Source organism: Sebastes fasciatus, chromosome 15 (genome assembly GCF_043250625.1).
Source record: "Sebastes fasciatus isolate fSebFas1 chromosome 15, fSebFas1.pri, whole genome shotgun sequence".
Lineage (NCBI taxonomy): Eukaryota > Metazoa > Chordata > Actinopteri > Perciformes > Sebastidae > Sebastes > Sebastes fasciatus.
This window is the reverse complement of record NC_133809.1, coordinates 21278875-21299841: the sequence shown is the minus strand read 5'-3', so window position 1 is coordinate 21299841 and position 20967 is coordinate 21278875. Positions and strand designations below refer to the sequence as shown.

Genomic DNA, 20967 nt, shown 5'->3' with positions numbered 1-20967 from the left:
AGAAAAGCACATTGAGCGGAAAATCGCACCAGTTGGGAGGGAATTTGTCCACCAGTTAGTGAAATGGAATGCGCTCAAGGAAAAATATATCCCACCATCATTACTGTTTATTGATTCTGGCAAGCGAGACATTTGGCATACACACCGAACACAACCACGAGGCAGCTTTGTAAACTAAAATGTTCACTTTTGCTCATTCCTTCCTTCGCTTTGTGCCCATTATCTGTTGCACTCTTTTCTCTACACAAATCACCGGTCTCTTTGGGCTGAGCCACACAAGGCAAACTTGGATGAGCTGCTTCTTTTCCATTAATAAAAGTCCTCCCTCTGAAGTTTAGAGCATTCTGAATATTTTCCTCAGCTCGTTTTCGAGGCCTCTGACAATTCACACTTGCCCTTCCTGCGCTGCAAATAAGAAACACTCTGCGGAGCACAATGGAAAAACGAGAACTATGGCTTTGCTCAAATTCACAAGACATCTAAGTCTGGCTCCCCAACCCGCCAACTACACATGATCAATCATGTAAATTCGGGCCTGTTTAATGTATACCTCTCAAAATCAGAAATATTTGGGTAGGTTTGTGTCCACACGCCTGTGGAAACTGAGCAGATATCCAGATGAAAGACTGCGAGGTAGCCAAGCGTGTTACTGTTTAGTTTACTTACCAGCAGGAAAGCCGTGCTGCTTATATTTCCAAAGGTATACTGGAAAAATATGTGGTTAAGCACACATTTAGCACACATTCCCACCTGAACATGGCCCAAAGTCTACATTTTACCTCACACCATCCATTCATCATTTCTCCTCTTTTAACCTTTGTTCCTTTTTTTTCCTTCCTCGCAGTCTCGGCCGCTGGCAGGACGATCGCCGTCTCCGACGAGACGGAGAAGAGCATGAAGGTGACATGGCAACCGGCACCTGGAAACGTACTCAACTACCGCGTTACCTACAAACCCAAGGTGGGAGGGCGCCAGCTAGCAGCCAAGGTGCCCGGCGGCACCACCGTTACTGTGTTGAAAGGCCTTACCGCCCTCACCACCTACAAGATCACTGTTCTGCCCATCTACCGTTCCGGAGAGGGCAAAGCAAGGCAAGGAGAAGGAACAACACGTACGTTGGTTTCTCATTCACTAGACCACAAATGTTGCTCTTTCTTTTGCCAGGTTTAGGAAAAGTTTGATTATCCATTCCAAACTCAACCACATCCTTATTATAACTCTCTCTCATACTAAATGACTAAAGCAGTATTACAGTATTTATTTGCTCTCCTCATTATAAAGCACTTAAAAGATTTAGTTTTGAATTTTGCATCATTGAGTTCTGTATCAATTACTCCAGTGGTTCTCAAACTATGGGTGATGTGATGCGCAATTAATGCTCTGTTGTCGGAATCTTTTTCACGGCGGGCCTGTAACAAAATCGTCTTTTTATACATCCATGGTAGCAACGGTGTTCATGCAGACAGGTAGTCTGTAGGTTTACAGAATGGACAGATAATTGACAGGGACAAAAAGAAAAGTAGACGATGATTCGGAGCCGAACAAGACAACGTGCTCATCTGATGCTAATCAAAAGAAAATATGATGCAGTAGGGCTGCACCGAGTGGTTGGAAGCTCCATTCATAACGTTGACATTATAATTATTATTATTAAACTTACAGAAACATTAGCCTACCTTCCACCTTCTCTTCCCTCCTCCATCGGCGCTCCGTCCATCTCTGTAATCCTCAGTCCAAAAGTCAAAATTTGTTGAAAAAACAGAGATCGTAATTATTTCCAAAATTCACTACATGTTTTTGTCTAATGAGATAGTTTCAATGAGAGTTTCATTTCGGTTAAAAACTGTTTTCTCTCCTGCAACATTTTATCCATCGAGTCTTTTTTAAATATTCTAACTGCATAGGCTGCAGAAGGGTGCTTTTAACTGAGGTCCGCCTGGATCCCAATACATTGGTCTTTTTTAAAAAGCATTAAATAAAACTAAATTAAATTAAACTCCAAAGGGGGGAATGACAGAAAAAGTTTGAGAACCACTGGTTTAGTCAATCATTTCTCTTGTCTCCCTAGTGTCGCCTTACAAAGGTCCTAGGAACCTCCAGACTTCAGAGCCTGCCAAGACCAGCTTCCGTGTGACATGGGACCATGCTCCCGGCGATGTTAAGGGCTACAAAGTCACTTTCCACCCTTCAGGCGAAGACATTGACCTGGGACAACTCCTGGTTGGTCCCTATGACAACACTGTGGTCCTAGAGGAGCTGAGGTGAGTTCTCATTGTCAACCTCATTGTCAATATGATCAATATTCTTTAGCACATCATGTAAAAAAAATCTGAAAATCTTTTTTTTTTTTTTTTTAAATCTACAGAGCTGGTACCAAGTACACAGTGAATGTGTTTGGTATGTTTGAAGGAGGAGAGAGTATGCCATTGGCTGGAGAGGAGAAAACCACTCTCATGGATTCACCTGATCCTCCTCCTTATGAGGCAACAGGTAAAGTTATCTAATATTCTACTATACAACCCGCATATATATTATTATTATAGAAATGTTATCATCAAAGGAATAACAGAGAAAACTAAGTAGAGCAACATGGTTTTAGTCTTTCTGTTACTACGCCTGTCATCACCTTTAAGGCAGTGTCTCCAGTATGTTATGTCTCTGGGCAGCAACAGTCAAACATTGGAGACTCTATCACATAGTAAATTTATGCTTAGGAAAATACGCTCCGAACCCATGCCCCATAAAAGCCGAAGAGTTTCCCTAAATGCCTTTCCTCAAAGCTAATTGTCTTGCGAAATAACAGATGTAATGGCTCTCCCATCTGTCTGCCCTTTCCTCGCTTTCTTCATTGTGACACTTTGGGCTTCCGCTTTTTTATTTCCAGTTCCAAGTACAGGCCAGCGTAGATCCGAGCCATACGCGTATAATCTGTTTGCAGTTATAAAATGTTTTTACTACCTCTTGAGTCAGAGCGCTGCAGGCAGCAAGTGTGAGAAGGAGGAAAAAATGTTGTGTTTGCTGGAGGGAACTATAATGTATGGTCAGCTTGACCACTCCGGTCCTAATAAGGAGGCAGATGCAAAGTCAGTGACAGCTCCAGAAGATTCATTAGAACAGGTGAGAGGATCCCACTCTCCACTGTACCATCTATTGACGACAGGCCGGTTCTCAACAAGCCCAAAGTCCTAAGAATCATTCTCTTTCATTCCTTGTCCTAATTTAATAAAAACTATTTTAAATAACAAACAGTAGAACATAAATTATTACCGCAATGTACCTTTACATAATTACCCCTTTTTGCATTTTCATCCCAGCCAACGGATAGTAAGCAGTCCCAGATATTAGTCTTTATTTTTTTTTTGGTGATATACCTCTGGCAGGCCTACCTGTTAGAGATACTCTATGTTAGCAGACAAGTTGTTGCACCTCTGTAGGCTTTCTCTGTATTCTTGATTGTTATCAGGCCCTTAAATAGGCGTTATTGCTTGCTATAAGCACCATAGATGTGGGTCAGTAGGGGCCTACTACACCTACTGCGTTGTAAAAGTGAAAGCAAAAATTAGAAGCAACACGTTCTAACGTGAAACTGAAAGAAATGTTACGTTTTGAACACAAATGAAAAGTCTTCTTTAGATTTAGGCAACAAAACTACAACTTTTTTAGGTTTAGGCAACAAAACTGAAGTGAATCGATGATAAAACCTACTATTGGGTGTAGCAGGCCCCTATTGACCCACATCTATGGTGCTTATAGCGACTGATAACGCCTATTTACTAGCCTGGCAACAGTCTAATCGTCTGTCTCACCCTTGCTGTGAGTGAAAGGGTTGTCTGTCATGGGGCCTGGGTTTGGGTTTTCTATGTGATCGAACCAACCTGTAAACCAAACATGTAACCTGTTTTCAGTTGCAGACAGTGGCAGCTAGTGCAACATCTGCATATCTCCAATGCACATCTGCAGCCCTCTTTTAGGTACCGGGGAACGGATGCCTTCCTTGTCATCACACAGGCGTTTGGAAAAGCTGAATATTACCTCCCTGCTCTGGAGGGCACAGTAACCTCTCCAACGGAAGTCCTTTGATATATCCCAGGCCATTAAGGGTGTACTCTCCTGATTTTGCCCGTGGGACTAACTCAAGGATCAGAAAAGAACAACCGAGAGAAATACTGCCTCGACTCGTCGCAAGACAAGAAGATAATAATTATTTAACACCTGGAAAATAAAAGTTGTCTGACAAAAAACCTTCAGAAAAGAAGGAATAATTTATGACTTGTGAATTTATTGCTTGTTTCGCACCTTGGGGAATGTTGTGATGTTATTTAGTTTGGTTCGATGCCAAAAATTAACTCTTCTCTCTCCTTCTTTCCTATACCTCTCACACCTCTTTGAGCACCTCATTCATTACAATTCACCACGCACGCCTATGACAGTTGGACTTCTCTTTTATATGTGCCATTTAAAATTTTGTCCAATTAAGACTCTGAAATGTTGCCCTCTCAGATGTGACGTGTAAGACCACTGCACAAGCTGACATTGTGCTGCTGGTGGACGGCTCCTGGAGTATCGGACGTCTCAACTTCAAGACCATTCGTGCATTCATCGCTCGTATGGTGGGAGTCTTTGACATTGGCCCGGAAAGAGTCCAAATCGGTGGGTCAGCCCCGAACAAGCACAGTTACAGTCAACTGGTTATTACCAATATAACAAAAAGAGGTATCTTTACATTGGTATAATTTTTTTTTGCTGTTTTCAGGTCTTGCTCAGTACAGTGGAGACCCAAAGACTGAATGGCACTTGGATGCTCATCAAAGCCGTGACTCTCTCCTGGAAGCTGTGGGTAACCTGCCCTACAAAGGAGGAAACACCCTGACTGGTACTTTGATCTATTTATTAAATGTTTTGCTAGTGGGAGCGGTGCCACTAGTACATTTTATAATGTGTGACTATAAGGATGGAAAATGAACATCGATTTCTTCCATTGCAGGTCTGGCTTTGAACTACCTCCTCCAGAACAATTTCAAAGAGAACGTCGGGATGCGACCCAAATCCAGGAAGATCGGCGTGTTGATCACTGACGGCAAATCCCAGGACGATGTCAACCTCAACTCTCAGAACTTGCGCGATGAGGACATTGAGCTCTATGCCATCGGTAAGTGGAAATCAGTACTGTTTGTGTGCACAAACTCGTTGTATGAAGTATCATAAGTATCAAAGTTCTAATAACTACTGTCTTCAAATTGCTCTTTAGGTGTGAAGAATGCCGATGAGAATGAGTTGAGGTCTATTGCCACCGATCCGGATACTATTCACATGTACAACGTGGCTGACTTCTCCTTCCTGTTGGATATCGTTGACAACCTCACTGACAACCTCTGCAACAGTGTCAAGGGACCAGGTATGTACGAGTTTACACGAGGAATCACTGAGGAACAGAACACTGGATTGCAAGGATCCTTCTACTTTATAAAAAATAATAACCACTTATAAGCCAACTGCTCCATTCCCAGACATTTGATAAGCAGTATAAATATAGTGTACAGCATCCCAGACCCGCAGACAGTGGTCCTATGTCTGGCCCACCATGGAAAGCAACACTAGAAGCAAAGAACCAGCCAAGCTCTTGGAAATGATTGCAGATCTATCATTTTCTTCTCCCCCTAATATTCTCTCTGGCTCCCTGGAAAAGGAAATTGTCTTCTCCTTAATCAAATTAAAGAGCTTCTATTGGATACTGTAGGGGAACTCCTTGGAGAGGATGTGGTTTTATAATCTCAATAAGTACTGTAGCATGTACAAGGTTCTGTTAGGACTTGTTACTATACTTTTACCTGCTGCCACATTTAGTTTGTGCCACGCTCCTTAATCCGCAGTCTTTTTTATGCTTACACCTGAATAGGAGGTGCACCCGATGCTCCAACTGACCTGGTGACATCAGAGGCGACCCACGAGTCCTTCCGAGTCACCTGGACCGGCCCTGAAGGCCCAGTGGAGAACTACCGTGTGGAGTACATGACGGTGTCTGGACGCCCACAACAGGTATACCTGCCACATGCCACGGCTCTACTTTCACTAATTCAATCACACACAGTCATTGTAAGTGTAGGGTGTTGAGGGGATGTTGGCTTTAATGTGTCCTGACCCATTGATTCTGAGCCTAATGGGGAAACGCCACTCAAACTTGTATTTCCAGCCTCCTGTTTGTGTTGGCCGTTCGCTGTTTGGGTGTCTAATTGCGTTACGAACCGACACAGGGCAAAGGAAACAAAAACACACAGCTCTCAGTTTAGAGGATTAGAGAGCAAATAATGAGTTCATGAGCGATAGCTCCATTAGCCAGCGGGGTCTTGGCTCCGCAATGTTTGGAATAGATGCAATTTTTGGTGTCTGAATCTAATTACATGTACGGGGATGTTTGTTTTTGTCCAGCTCCCATGGTTTTGTTAAATAGTGAATATAGAGGATGAGGTTTTATTGTTGTTCATTGTTGGATCTGGAATCGAAGCACATGCTGAGTTTTGGTCCAGTAAAAACTTGTCAGATGGATTTCTGGTTTTAATTGGAGAGCATTCCGAAATACTCAAATTAATCCAGTATTAATAATAGCCCGAAGCTTTGTATCGAAAATACTGCAAAAACATTCAAGACTCTCACAGTTTACTCATTTAAGCTACGATCTTCTAACTATCCCTTCTGTATTAGGTGATTGTGGATGGCACTGAGACCTCGTTGGTTCTCCACGGCCTCAACCCTCTGACACAGTACCAGGTCAACGTCTACTCTGTGGTGGGAGAGGAGAGCAGCGAGCCTCTCAAAGGAACTGAGACCACACGTATGTCCTCTCTTTCTCTTTAGGCTTTCATCTAGACCCGCATCATTTGATTTAAAGAGATCCACTTATAAAAATCCAAATATGGTGAAAGTTGTCCATGGGAATGTAAACTACCTAAACTACACTAACACAAATTGGCTGACTTGTCTTTGATCATAAGTTGTAGATGAGACCATTTCCCACTTAAGGAAACCCATATAAATGGGGTTGTCAAAGAGCAACAGTTTAAATTTCAGCAGGCACTTGAGCACTCGTGAACTTCCGACCGTTACTTCTATGCACAGCAGTTTCCCTTTGAGTCAGCCTCCATCACTGAATCTCTCTGGCTCACTTGCAAAACACAAATTGTATGCACTCAGTGGCTGTGATTCCATTAATAAACATTCAAAGGTAATATATATATCTTGATCTGTACTCTTGATCTTGATATATATATCTTGATCTTGTTTATAAAACCGGATGTGGCTGCAAAAAGATAGCAACAGTAAATCTTAATTAGTTGCAAATTCAAAGGCAATTTACGTGATTACACGGGGGTTCAAGTGCAATTTTGACTTGTTTCTTTTAGGATGTTGTTAATTTCTGTTTTACTGGTGCTTTCAAGAGCAGCCGAGCTTTAATAGCGTTATATAGTATCTATAAAAGCACATATAAAACATCACTGAGTTTGCAGTGTGAATGGCATACAAAAAGGTCTGAGAAACTCTCTCTGCAATCAAAGAAACATTCAAAAAAACATGTGTCCAAGCGAGCATAGATGTATATATGCTAAATTGAATATGTCCCCTTACATAAGTTTTGTCTGTGTTAATACATAGTCACTTGTGGACATATAGAGATTCAAGATTCTTTTATTGTCACATCTCAATATACGGATATAAGAGAGTAAAATTCTTTTGTTTAGCCTCCTCGACATAGCAGCATAATAGCAATAAAAAATAACTATAGAAGACACTAAAAGGTACCAATACAGTAAAGTAAAATACAATATAATAAAATAATAATATAAATAATGTGCATATAGTGTGCAAATAAGTGTATAAGGTGCTGTGTGTGTAAATGTGCAAATGTGTACGTAATATATTTACATGTTTTGTGTTTGCACAGTTACGTCTGTCTGTCTGTGTGTGTGTGTGCGTCTGTGTGTGTGTGCGTGTGTGTGTGTATTCACAAGTATAGGCAGCTGTTTATTACATCAGTTTCACTGTGTCAATAGTTGTTGCCTTTAACATCATTGCCTGGTTGTCTAGTGCCCCTGAGTGCCGTGAGACGCATGGACATTTATGAAGAGCAGACCACCACCATGCGGGTGAGATGGGAGGAGGCGGCGGGCGCTACCGGCTACATGCTGCTCTACAGCGCCCTCAACGCCACTCAGCCCACCCTCGAGCAGGAGGTAAGAGACGCCATCGTAACACCGTGAACACAGCGTTACTGAATAAACTGTGGTTGTGACAGGTTATGACAAGGGAAAAAAAGAACAGATGCACACGTGTTTATGGACTGGACGCAATCACACAAACGTTCACAGGCACCAAACAACACAAACACATTGCTAAACACCAGAAGTGACCGACCTACTGTCAGCGGTTCTTGACAGAATACAGACGTCACAGACTGAAATAACATTTTACAAAGCCGCCAGTGTTTGCCTCGCCATTCAGCACACAAGGCAAATGGGAAATTACAGAAGGAGCATTGTTAGTCACAAAGGGGTGGGCGAAGCATGAGCTCACTCTGCCAAAGGAACATCATCATTTGTTCATGAGGTGTCAAACCTCATTTTGGCCAAAACCGGAATCAGCAGATGTGACTATGTCACTGAGGAGTCCCTGTCATCCACTTCCCCTCTGACCTTATGTTATTGGTTTGGTCTGGTGCCATTGCAGATCAGAGTGGGAGGGGATACAACCGAAGTTCAGCTGGTGAAGTTGCTCCCCGACACGGCCTACTCGCTCTCCCTCTTCGCCCTGCACGGAGAGTCAGCGAGTGAACCACTGACCAAGCAGGGAGTCACCCGTATGTAGTCGCCGAATCATGAGTTTATTCAACATTGTCTTCATGAACTATAACCCTGAAACTAACACTGGCCTCCTGCCCTTTGTTCAGTGCCTCTGCCACCTTCGGGCAAACTGATGGTTCGTGACGTCACCCACAGCACATTGTGGCTCAATTGGGACGCTGCTCCTGGTCTTGTTCGCAAGTACATCATCACCTACAAGCCTGACGAAGGAGACGCTAAAGAAGTGAGTTACATTCCAATCCTATTTAGCTCTTCTTTTCCTACCATGTTTTCATTGCCCGTTGTCTGTTTGAGCCATTAGGGTTGATGGTGATGAATTTATATCGATATTTCTCACCGATCTCTTCATATATTGGCTGATACCACATAATGGAGACTGCAGCTGGTTGGACGGACATTAGGGGATGTTTTGGAGGCCAATGAAAAGACTATCAGAATGTGGTTTTGCGGGGGTTAAAGGGCGGATTGGACGGCTACTTTATGGTTGCACGTCCTCGTTTAGCAGCTCTTGGGCTGCAGCAGCAAACTCTGTGGTCTGCGTTTTGCTTCTTCCTTAGCAATAAATTAGGTGGAGGTGATCCTCTGATGGAAACACACATGTGAAAGTGACTCGTGGGAGGAGGGATGCGATTGTCAAAAATGCAGCGCGTGGGGAGGAAGAGCTTACTGCCCGGAAAGTAGCAGAATGTCATGTTTGACCTAATTGATTATGTGATAGTGACCCAACAAGTGACAGTATGCCACTCACAACACAGACGGACATATTCCCTCCAGGTGAATCGTTTTGCATGGTTTTATGGTCCAGAGAGACAAATGCAGTGTCTGTTTATACTTACAGCTTGAATTAGAATGCAAAAGATCAGCAGCTGTTTAATTTAATGCGTGCTCATACTGAATTCCTTAAGTTCAGTTTCTTGAAATTCAGCTAATAAAATGTAATGGGATCAAGAGCAGTAAACTCCGTGTGGTGTTTCCTATATGTATTCCAGGTGGTTTTGTTTGCAGATTTTTGTTTTTGTTGCTTGTTTGTTCCCATTTTCCTCTGGAAATAAGCTCAGTTTTATACCCTCTAGTCGAATTTCCTATTAGTCTTATTAGAAGCGCATTCCCGCTGTCGCCAGTGTTCCTGGAAACTTGCGCCGTGAACGTAATTAAAGTTTTTGCAAGACTTGGCAAAATATGGCTGAAGAGAAAAAACATCAGAAGTTCTATGAGCTTTCAAACATCATTATATATATTTGTTTTATTAAGTTTTGGTAGTAATATTTAACAAGCGTGTTTGATTGTTCTGCAGCTGGAAGTGGACGGAGGTGTGACCACCAGACAACTGGACAACCTGGTCTCACAGACTGAGTATGGCCTGGCTGTTACTCCGGTCTACGATGAGGGACCCGGTCAGCCGATGTTGGGAGATGCAATCACTGGTAAGAATGAAAATGATGACATTGTTGATAATGGCACTGTCTTCATTTGCCTGCTTCTCACTGAGATAAATTAACTTCCCTCCCTCTGTTCTGTAGATGTGGTTCCTGCCCCGCAGAACCTGCGATTCTCAGATGTCACCCAGACCAGCTTCAGAGCCACTTGGGATCACGGAGCCCCCGACGTGGCTCTGTACCGCATCGGCTGGGTCAAGAAGGGAGACTCCAACTTCCAATATGTAAGAGAAAACCAGCTGTCCAAGATGTTTACATTCCTAATCTAATAATTCAGGTATTTCTTGATGAGTCCCACAGAAAGCGCTTTGGCGACGCTTTGAAAAAGGACTTCCAGTGGAGGCGGGCGGAACATCTAAAAAACAGACTTTTGCACCAATTATAAGCCCTCTAATATGGATCTTTGGTTTGTATTGGCTAAAATTTGCACCTAACCTCACGCTGTGATTGTGTTTTCCTCATCAGAACATTCTGAACAGCGATGAGACAACCCACGTCCTGGAGAACTTGGACCCAGACTCGCCCTATGATGTGTCCGTCACCGCGATCTATCCAGATGAATCGGAGAGCGAGGATCTGCTGGGCACCGAGAGGACATGTAAGATTCAGCTCTGTGATGACGACTCACTTTAGTTAACACTGTTTTGCTTCAGTTTGCTTGACAGAATCTCTGTTGGATCTTTGATTTAAGGCTAGACCAATGATTAACCTTTTCGATTTTTACCTTCTGGAAATATGCGGAGTGAAATGGTGAGCGAAGGGTATGCCCATTATATAATTTCTATTTCTGCCTCTAGTGCCTATAGAGACCACACCTGATGGTGGCAGACCATCGGGTAAGTATATTCGTGGTAAAGCAAGAGGATGCTTTTTTCTTCCAAGTGATGAAAGCATGTTTTATCATTTCAACCAGTCATCATCAGCACCTTTGTTCATTGAACAACCATCATTCCATCATCAAGCAAGGCCCTTAACCCATCCACTGCTCCAGTGGTGCTGTGGTGCACCTGACACGGCCGATTTGATCATTTTGTCTGTCCTTGTCTGTGTTTGTCTCATTTGTCCATACCATTCATCCCATGGCTGTTCCTGAATCTCTTCTTACTCAGTTAAATGACAAGTTAAATGGCTGAAGAAGGATTTCGACTATGCATGCCCTGTAAACAGGGACTTGAATCCTTGTTTTTGAAGCCCATTCCATCATCCATCATCCGTCATCCATCATCCATCATCCATCATCCATCATCCATCCATCCATCTATCCATCGCATTCATCCATGCATTTATCCATCGCATTCATCCATGCATTTATCCATCGCATTCATCCATGCATTTATCAATCCATCCATTATCGTCTTTCCATCGATGCATCGCTGTTCATAAGAATCCATCCATGCTTCAGAAAAGGCAAAATCCCGGAGGAGGATTGTCTTTTCTTCTTTAAAGCTGCAATCCTTGATATAAATCGGCGGTAAACCTGCTCTGTTTTAACATAAAGTAAAGAAAGTGAATTATCTAGAAGTAAATTAACTGATATTTGATGAAGACAGAGTTGACTTTTTGACATTTTAACATGAGCTGACCAAAGTATCAAGGACTGTGTCTTTAAAAGATATTTTCAAGGCGATCCATGGAAGAAAAAATGCTCGTACTACATGGCGGATAGACGTGGTCGTAATTGTGATATATGTGTGTGCGTTTTCCAGTGCCTAACGGACCTCCCACCAACTTGGTTGTGTTCAACGAAACCATCACCACTCTGAACGCCAGATGGAATCCAACTCCGGGCCGCGTCCAGAACTACAAGATCACTTACGTACCCACGGCTGGAGGAAAGAGCCAGACCGTGAGTCGCACAGCAGACCATAAATTTACATCATAAAATGTACATTAGACATACAGCATGGTATTCATTTACAAGGCTTTTATTTCTTATGCAACACCAAAGCAGATTGAGGTTTTAGTAAAAAAGGAGAGACACTCTAGTAGTTTAATGGCAAAGAAGAAACACAAGTTCTAATTTAATCTGAATAGTCTAAAAGGAAAAACAGCAGTAGCAGCAATACTAGGCATTAAAACATTACCTACTTACTCCTTAATCTTCTTCTCTTTGCCTTCTTCGCTGGACCTCAGTCCAGCATTACTTAGCCAGGCAAACTGCCGTTCATGCGTCCTTGAGCTTTAACTCAATCACCGGATCGGTTTTTATTCCTCCAGAGCTTATTTCCCTCCAAGAAATATATGTGCCGATCTAAAACTCTGCCACTGGTATTGCATTATTTTAGTTTATTCTAAGTCAAAGCTCTTAATCTGTTGTTTGGATGTGGCGGCATTAATGTTGACAAAAGTAGATTTTCTCAATGTTTCCCGACACCGCAGGCTGTCTCCCACTGGTCATGCATGTTTTGGCTGTCTTTTTGGACAAATATTTTGTTTCAATTTGCTGTCAGACATTTCTCACTGCTTCCACAAGCAAGACTTAAAAGCAAGCTTGCTAAATGGTCCTTATGCACACGCCCCTTACACAAGACTACAGACTGATAGGCACACTGATAAGCTGCGAAAACACCCCTTAAATCAATGGTACATGTCCCAAACAACTTTGGTTAAAAATACATTTCATCCTCACTGCTTGGCATTTATGGGGTTGTGAGAAGTTCAAATTTGATCCCTTAAGAGGGATCAAATCTAGATGTCGTAAAAACTTCACGAAGTTAGCTATTCTTTCACCTATTTTAATAAGGTCCAGATGACATCCAACATGTGCCATACTGGAGAGGGCAGCGAAAGGTTTAAACTCATTTTGTTCCCTTATTATTTACCCTTGTGCAAAATTCAGCTTCAGCTCAGCTGGTGTTACGACTGACTATTAGTTTCCCTTTTAACACAAGGTGGAATGTTTTCCTCTTTTAGTACTTGATGCAATTTAGTTGCGCTGATTGCCTGGGTGATATCACACTGAGAGGTTGATGGAAAACTGGAAGCTAACAAGCGAGCATCATCCAAGTCGTCTTGGTTCACTGTCAGGGTTTCAACAAGTGAGTTTTGTATTCGTTCGTCTGTTTTCGGAAATGTCTGACACACATTTTTGCACTTGTGTACAAGAAAACAACCTGCGGTGCCAAATTATAAAACTTCCTTCCTTTTATTTTCTTTTTTTCTCCTATTAAAAGATTCCGCCTGTTGGTTTGAGACACAGAGCTGTGCAGAGATTAAAGAAACCCACAGAGGATTAACATAAAAGCACAGGCACATCATACACAAATCCTCAGGCGAACACACAGCCAGAACTAATGTAGTAAATTCATCACCAGTCACGGCTGTTTATGACAAGACATCCGACTGTTTCATCCATCAGCGCGCAGATTTACCTTGGCCAGCGGGCTGTGTATTTATCGTGTCCAAAAACACTTAAAAACATTCCTCTTCTGATATGTTGACAGTCTTGTAGTTTTCAGGTATAATTCTTTCCATCAATTTAAGGCACCCATGGAGAGTTGTTAAACTCTTTATCCCGTCCGATAAACAGATCAAATATCTTTTCCCACAGTGTTTACTAGAGTTACTAAAGGTTGTCAAAAGTTATAGCAAGAAAGATGTTTTTTTTTTTTAGAAAATGCAAATGAGAGAATGAATACCCTAGTTGGCTTTTACTGTAAACACCTGAACTAGAAACAAGTGTTTGAGTAGCTAAATTCATCATGTCTACATTCAATATGATGACCTTCGCAAACATTTGACAGCTTGGATGACTGATTTAAGCAACACGTTCTCATCCCAACTTGTCACATACTGCCGATTGGTCACACCCCTTGGCATCACTTTAACTTTAGGCAACAACCTAACTCAGTTAGGTTTAGGAAAAAACAACATGACTGGGCTTAAAACTACTACATTGGTGAAGTGAAAAATAAACTGAATGTTGTGAACACGGGACACAAACTAAGAGCTGATTGTAGTGTGAAAGTGAAACTTAACGCACAAAACATAAACAGCGGTCTCCTGGATGAAAGTCTTGTGTTTGTTGGACCCATCCAGCTCCCCTCCCGCCTGCCCTTTCTCTGAGCGTTGCCGGGGATTGGTTTACATTGCAGTTAATGGAAAGCCTGGTGTGTCTCATATATAAAGGGCTAAATAAAATCGCTAAAGGGTGCCTTGTGTTTCATATAATGCAATTATCTTTACTATCCCGCTACAACCTCCAAAAGATCAATTGCGTTAATGCATTAAAGAAATTAGTGGCGTTTAAAACGAATTTGCGTTAACACGTTATTATTGCGTTAACTTTGAAAGCCCTATTAACAAGATATAAGCCAAGGAAGCTGACATATATTCTTTTCCCAACTAGACCCAGATTGGAGGGAAGAAAACTACTGTCCTTCTTCCCAAGCTGACCCCTGACACCGAATACTCCATCACCGTGGTGGCGGTCTACGCCAAAGGAGTCAGCAGGGAGCTGAACGGCCCCGGAAAGACTAGTGAGTTGTGCTCCCCCTTTGGGTGCTCCCAAATGACAAGTGATAACAGTTGTAGTTGTGCAAATTCTCTCAGAGCATTAGAGCTAACACACACTGTTTGGGTATGACAGTTCAACTGTATCCTACTTTTATCTCGCCCCCAGAGCCTTTGGGCAGCGTTAGGAACCTGCAGGTCATCGACCCCACTACCAGCACCCTGAACGTCCTGTGGGAGGCTGCCGAGGGCAACGTGCGTCAGTACAGGATCTTCTATGTCCCTGCAGCTGGAGGAGAGGAAGAGATGGTAAACAGATGTGAAATAGTTCTAGAGCATTTAGACCACGTTTAGTGAAATGTGCTTCTCTTTAGTGGCCAGAACACAACCTGATGTACGTCTTGTTATTCTTCTTCCTAGGCCCAGGTATCAGGCAGCACCTATAACACCGTTCTGAGGAACTTGCAGTCTGATACTGTCTACACTGTAACTGTGCTTCCGGTCTACTCCGCTGGAGAGGGACAACGCTTGTCTGAAAATGGCAAAACCTGTAAGCACTGCATGCATTTAATCATTGGAGTTACAATGGTGATCCACATAGGGACGTTTAGGAGCAGGAGTGACATCCTTGGGAAACAGCTTTCAGGGTTTAGAAAAGCCCAGACAGACTGAGAAGAGAATGAAATACTGCATGACGGCAGTAGTGGGATTTCAGGAATCCATTCATGCCCAACCAGAATGAACCTACTGACCTTAGCTGCTGGCTTGCTTGTTACTGTATGTCAGGGACCTTCAATGAGGCAGCCATTTATAACCGATTTGCTTCAAATCCTTTCACAAGCCAAGCCAAACCGATCAAATGCCATGTTGTTTCTCAAGAGGTGAATTACTTCACACCTTCACATGTAAAACGCAGCATAAAACGTAACATGAAATGACAGCATTAAGCTCAGTCAGATTAGTTAGAACTACATCGAAGAACACATACTTTCCAGTTTCTCCCACAATTTCAAAACCACCAATCTCTGCTGGGAATGAGTCAGCATTTTGTGGGGTGATTGCGTCGGAAGGAATTCCTCGCTGTTGGCAGAACTATAATGGTGTGTCCTCTCTCTTTACCGTAATATTGTCCATTTATAGGTTGGAATGAAGGGGTAGTGGTCAGGATAATGGCGGGGCTGGGGAATGGGGGGAAGGGGTATATTGAGTAATTGGCTCTCCTTTGGGAAAAAGAAACAGAAATGAATGGAGTGCATTATATGTTTTATGGCTCTCAACCCACTTGGCTAAGGTCATACTCCATGCCTGCTACTGTTACCCCCATTTTCCCTCCTGGAGCAATGGTCCTTCATGTTCTGTGGCTTTTTCCTAGACATGTTAAACAAACTCTTATACAGTATGTACAGTATATCAGATCATACTGCTACTCAACCTTTTTACCGCTAACCTTGCAACTTTGTCATGCACTTTAAGGAAGGATCTGCTCCCATTTCTTTGAGCTAACCATGCAAGCGACTGTCTGTTAATTGTGTCTTTAAAATTCAAAGCAGCTTTCGAGGCAACAACAGGCTTCGGTTTGTGTAACTTTAAAGCACGGAAGCTCGCTCGCTGCGTTTTGCCCACTGTGCTTTTCCCAAGCATTTATGGGGTTATTATGGGGAGCGGCACATTTTTTAGAAGGAAAGCTTCACACAGGGCTGCACATATACGCCTTTTATATCCTTTTCGTTAATTAACCTTCAGGGGACGGACAGGAAGCATCCTGTTGATAGCAGTATTGTTAAATAATGTCTTAAACTGGTCTCCGTTGGTCGCTGGCCGGTGTTGTTCCCATTTCATTGAAATGTTCTCATCATTGGACTCTTCTGGCTGTCCACAAAAACTAGTCCAGACCATGTGGTGTTAAATGAGGCTGAATGACAGTATCAATAGTTAGGAGACTCATTTAAAACTTGTAAATAACCCCAGTGAAACTACATAAGGTCAAACTTGACAATGCTAAAACACAAATACAAATAGGAACATGCATTTGTGTAGCAATTGTATGGGTGTTGTTCTTGTGTAATTGGTGGTTTTAGCCTCTAATTTACTGACCTCTGTCCATTCCCCTCTTATGAGTACCTGACCTAAACAATCTGTTTTTGTCTCCTCTGCCTTATCTCATCCCCTCTGTCGATCTATCTTCCTAATCGTTACAAACCACTTGGCCTTTAACCTCAACCTGTCGCCACTCCTTCCTCTTTGTCTAACCTTCCCCTCATCTATCTTCTTTCCACTTTGTACCCTGTTTTGGCTCTACCTTACCCTGATCCTCCTCACCCCAACCTTCCACTTCTCTGTCTTTACCTCTAACCACCATCGTGCCACCCAACATTCCTGGCTCGGCAGTGGAGCGCAGCCCCGTCAGGAACATCCGGGTTTTCAACCCCAGTACCAACACTCTGAACGTTCGCTGGGAGCCCGCCACGGGCCCAGTCCAGCAGTACCGGGTGGTCTACGCTCCTCTGACTGGCGCCAGTCCCTCTGAGTCGGTGAGTTTCCATCCGCTGTGTGGGAAGAAGTGTGGTATAGCACCTATGCATTAACAGAAAGAACATTTACATTGTTGCACAATGGCACCAATAACTACAACTACTTTTTTTATTGTCTTATCACAGCCCATCTAATACCATCTTATTGTTAATGCCCTTAAAGGATAACAACGGTATTCTTCAACTTGGACCCTATCTTCCCATGTTTTTGTGTTGAACATTTTTTGAAATTGATCCAGTGTTTAGGGAGTACGCTGCAGCCGTTAAACGGGCTGTAATATAATAATTTGGGGCAATCTAGTACCGTCAGTTTTGCCACTGACAGGCTCAGATTATTATAAGTGTCTGACAACATTATGGAAAGGACCCTATAGAGAAATTAAACATTTTTCTTAAGATTTTCAGTGTCATAGCTAAATATTTAGATGATTAAAACTAAGTCGATGCGACGCGTTATTTCACAATGAGGCTTCTCTGAGTGATACACACAATAGCAAACAGACCAGCTCAAGCGAAAGGTTAAAAAAATTGTTTAATTTCTCTGTAGGGTTCTTTCCATAATGTTGTCAGACGATTATAATAACAATCTGAGCCTGTCAGTGGCAAAAATAAGCATTTTTAGTGGACATAAACTGACGGTGCCAGGTTGCCCTTAATGATTACATTACAGCTTGTTTAGCGGCTGTCGTCTCTATACTGGACCAATTTCAAAAAGTGTCCCCATTAGTTACACACAAAAACATGGGAAAATAGGGTCCAGGTAGAAAAATACCGAAGTTATCCTTTAAATCATACATTATACACTCACAAACACTGAGGGATTATCAAGAAAGAAGAGAATCCGAGTGGAGGTGTGACTGTGAGCACATGTTGCCCAAGCAGCAACCAATTAAAATGTTTGTCTTGCATTCGCAGTTTACCATATGTGATCAGGAACTAAACATCCATTAGTCTGTTCACCAAATGAGTGTGTTTGGGTGCATTTACCGCCAGCTGAATTCTTTTCTTTTAAGCACCGCTAAAGTTTTTAACCGAGGCTGCGTTCATTAAATCGCAACTCCAATTCTTGACACGATACGTGGCATCTGGCACCCGTGTGTCCACCTCTCCAGGAGTTCTGAGGTTGCTCAAAGAATCCGCAAGTGTTGCTTTGACACGGTATCATTAGCTCTCTCCGGCATCTGCCAGAAAGATTGCACCATTAAGAATGGTTTCTTTGACTCTTAATGACACGGTCTTTGAAGAGCGGAGGCATATTCCCAGTTTATTGATAGAGAGGTGCACATTTATGGCAAGCTCTCTCTCCTTTTCCGTGGCTGGAGCCAGTGTTGTGCGGCAATGTGGCCTTTTTTCAGCCGCTGCCGCCACCATCAAATTTCCCACCAGCTGGAAACTTGTAGTTTGAGCTTTTGATGTTATTTTTTTTCTGACAATCCCAAGCACTTCAGTAAATTGTTGACCAGGACAGATGAGAGCTGTCTGTAGACAATAGGACATTGTTGCATTTACATGTGCCATGAAACGATAGTCAGCTGTTTCACCCACCCATTTGCTGGTCTAACACTCACACGGTGTGTACTCTTTCTCACACAACCCCCTTCACCACACACTTTTCTCCATTTGCATCGTAAGCACCAACACAAGCGTTCATCCCTCCCCCTTCCTCACTCACCAACACCAGCCTTCGAGAACCTTACTCTGTCCAACTAACTAACTCACAGACAGAGACAGTGAGGAGGAGGTGCCTCCTATGTAATCAGCTGTCGTCGCTGTCAGACGGGATTAACCATCAAAGGGTTATTTGGCTCTTCCTTTCTCTGAGTGCTGACAGCAAGGTGCTGTTGAGTAAAAGGGAGTTGTCGGAGGGAGTGTACAACACAAGCAGCTGTCAGGAGAGGGGAAAGGTCTTTATTTGTGTTGGGCAGGAAATCTGTATCATGTGTGTGCACCCCTACACAATTGCTCACATTTGCTATTATCTTTATCTGATTTTACTGATCAGTTTAGGACTTAAAGAGGACCTATTGTGCGTTTGTGCTTTTTCCCTTTCCTTTAGTGGGTTATATAGTTATTTGTGCATGTAAAAGTTCCGCAAAGTTACAAAGCCCAAAGTCAACACCAAAGGGAGTTACTCCCCACACTCCCCCCCCACAGAAACACTGCTCCTGAACTGCCCTGAAACACCTGGCTTGAAGTCCTGCATTTTCTTCCGTAAAGTGGTGATGTCACCATGTAACACTTTTGCATAATACCTGCCTAGCAGCTAGTTTGGCACACCCTCAAATAAAGCTAGTTAGAGCAGAGCTGGAGCGGAGTCCGAAGAGTTTGGTTCGGTTGACCAATCACAACAGAGTGGGCCGAAGGAGCTCATACAGAGCGTTTCAGACAGAGGGTGAAAAGAGGTGCTGCAGCACAGCCAGTATGAAAAAAATAAAGCGTTTTTTGAACATTAAAGCATGTAAACACGTTCTAGTAGAAACCCAAAATACAAGTATGGACCTGAAAATAAGCACAATAGGTCCTCTTTAAGTCTACACATGCTGCACGGAAACTCTTTCAAAGTGTCTATTCCTGACGTGCTCGGTGTCTCCATGCAGGTTGTGGTACCAGGCACCACCACCGAGGCCCTCCTGGAGCAGCTGCTCCCAGACACCGATTACAATGTCGGAGTGGTTGCCCTGTACAGCGATGGCGAAGGACCCACTATCATTGACACAGGAAAGACAAGTAAGAACCTGGGCCAGTGTGTCTAAATGCCATCCTTGAGTAGGAAAAACAATCTAAAGACCCTATGTATCACGCAAGTGCAGATCTAGAGCTCAAAAATTTGCTTAATTTTATAGTACACAAAAAGACGACACCTATAGAGATGTTTGGAATGTACAAACAAACAAACACTTTTTTTCCCTCGCTCAGTGCCCCGCAGTGGCCCAAGGAACATACGTGTATACGACCCCACCACTAGCACTCTCTCTGTGAGCTGGGAACACGCCGAAGGTCCTGTCACGCAATACCGCATCACCTACGCCCAGACCACAGGAGACCCCATCGAGGAATTTGTAAGCATGTTTATAATTCCACTGTTGCTTGCATGTATCGTTTAATAAAAAACAAAAATAGTCCTAAGTGATAAACAAACTCTCATTGATCTGCAATATCAATACAAATGCATCCCTAATATGCTCTTGATTTGTTCTTTTATTTTCCCTTTTCTTTATGTGATATATCTTATAGACCGTAGTGCCAGGAAACAGAAACAATGTGATCCTGCAGAACCTGGATCCAGACACTCCTTATAATATCAAAGTGACCGCCATGTATGCTGACGGAGCCGGAGGACAGCTGGAAGGAGACGGACGCACAGGTATGAACTATTTAATCTGTGCAATCTGAGCGTTTCAACTGATGCCGAGATCATTCAAGGACGTGAAACTGAGCACATTGACAGACACGTATTAAGGATCTCGTGCAGTAATGCACACACCAGAGTGAGGAATCCACAGCAGAAAATCTGAATAGACTGATCCATTGATTAGGATCCTGAATCACTGTCGCAAAAGTGGAATAAGTGAAATTCTTGACTTTGCGTGAAGGCCAAACGCAGCAAGAGCCAGAGAATTATGAACTGGCAGTGCTCCCGTGAGGGAGATCTCATGCTTCCAGTGCTGCTGGCCAGTGTCTTGCCTAATTTTGCTC

General features: G+C 43.0%; 1 protein-coding gene across 4 annotated transcripts in view; it reads left to right on the top strand.

Annotated features, from left to right (window-relative positions):
- col12a1a (collagen, type XII, alpha 1a) overlaps positions 1–20967 on the top strand; it is a 64149-nt gene that overhangs the window by 19938 nt on the left and 23244 nt on the right. For 2 of the 4 annotated variants that reach the window (XM_074660221.1, XM_074660223.1), the window contains exons 15-38: positions 845–1111; positions 2069–2261; positions 2366–2490; positions 4501–4650; positions 4754–4873; positions 4985–5149; positions 5249–5395; positions 5897–6036; positions 6700–6829; positions 8080–8225; positions 8719–8848; positions 8939–9075; positions 10147–10276; positions 10373–10512; positions 10754–10886; positions 11086–11124; positions 11995–12134; positions 14637–14766; positions 14910–15049; positions 15161–15290; positions 17129–17271; positions 19869–19998; positions 20188–20330; positions 20506–20635. In XM_074660221.1, the coding sequence (XP_074516322.1) occupies positions 845–1111; positions 2069–2261; positions 2366–2490; positions 4501–4650; positions 4754–4873; positions 4985–5149; positions 5249–5395; positions 5897–6036; positions 6700–6829; positions 8080–8225; positions 8719–8848; positions 8939–9075; positions 10147–10276; positions 10373–10512; positions 10754–10886; positions 11086–11124; positions 11995–12134; positions 14637–14766; positions 14910–15049; positions 15161–15290; positions 17129–17271; positions 19869–19998; positions 20188–20330; positions 20506–20635 (3378 nt within the window). The remainder of the gene's footprint in view (positions 1–844; positions 1112–2068; positions 2262–2365; positions 2491–4500; positions 4651–4753; positions 4874–4984; positions 5150–5248; positions 5396–5896; positions 6037–6699; positions 6830–8079; positions 8226–8718; positions 8849–8938; positions 9076–10146; positions 10277–10372; positions 10513–10753; positions 10887–11085; positions 11125–11994; positions 12135–14636; positions 14767–14909; positions 15050–15160; positions 15291–17128; positions 17272–19868; positions 19999–20187; positions 20331–20505; positions 20636–20967) is intronic. The other 2 variants (XM_074660222.1, XM_074660224.1) reach the window with 2 other exon arrangements.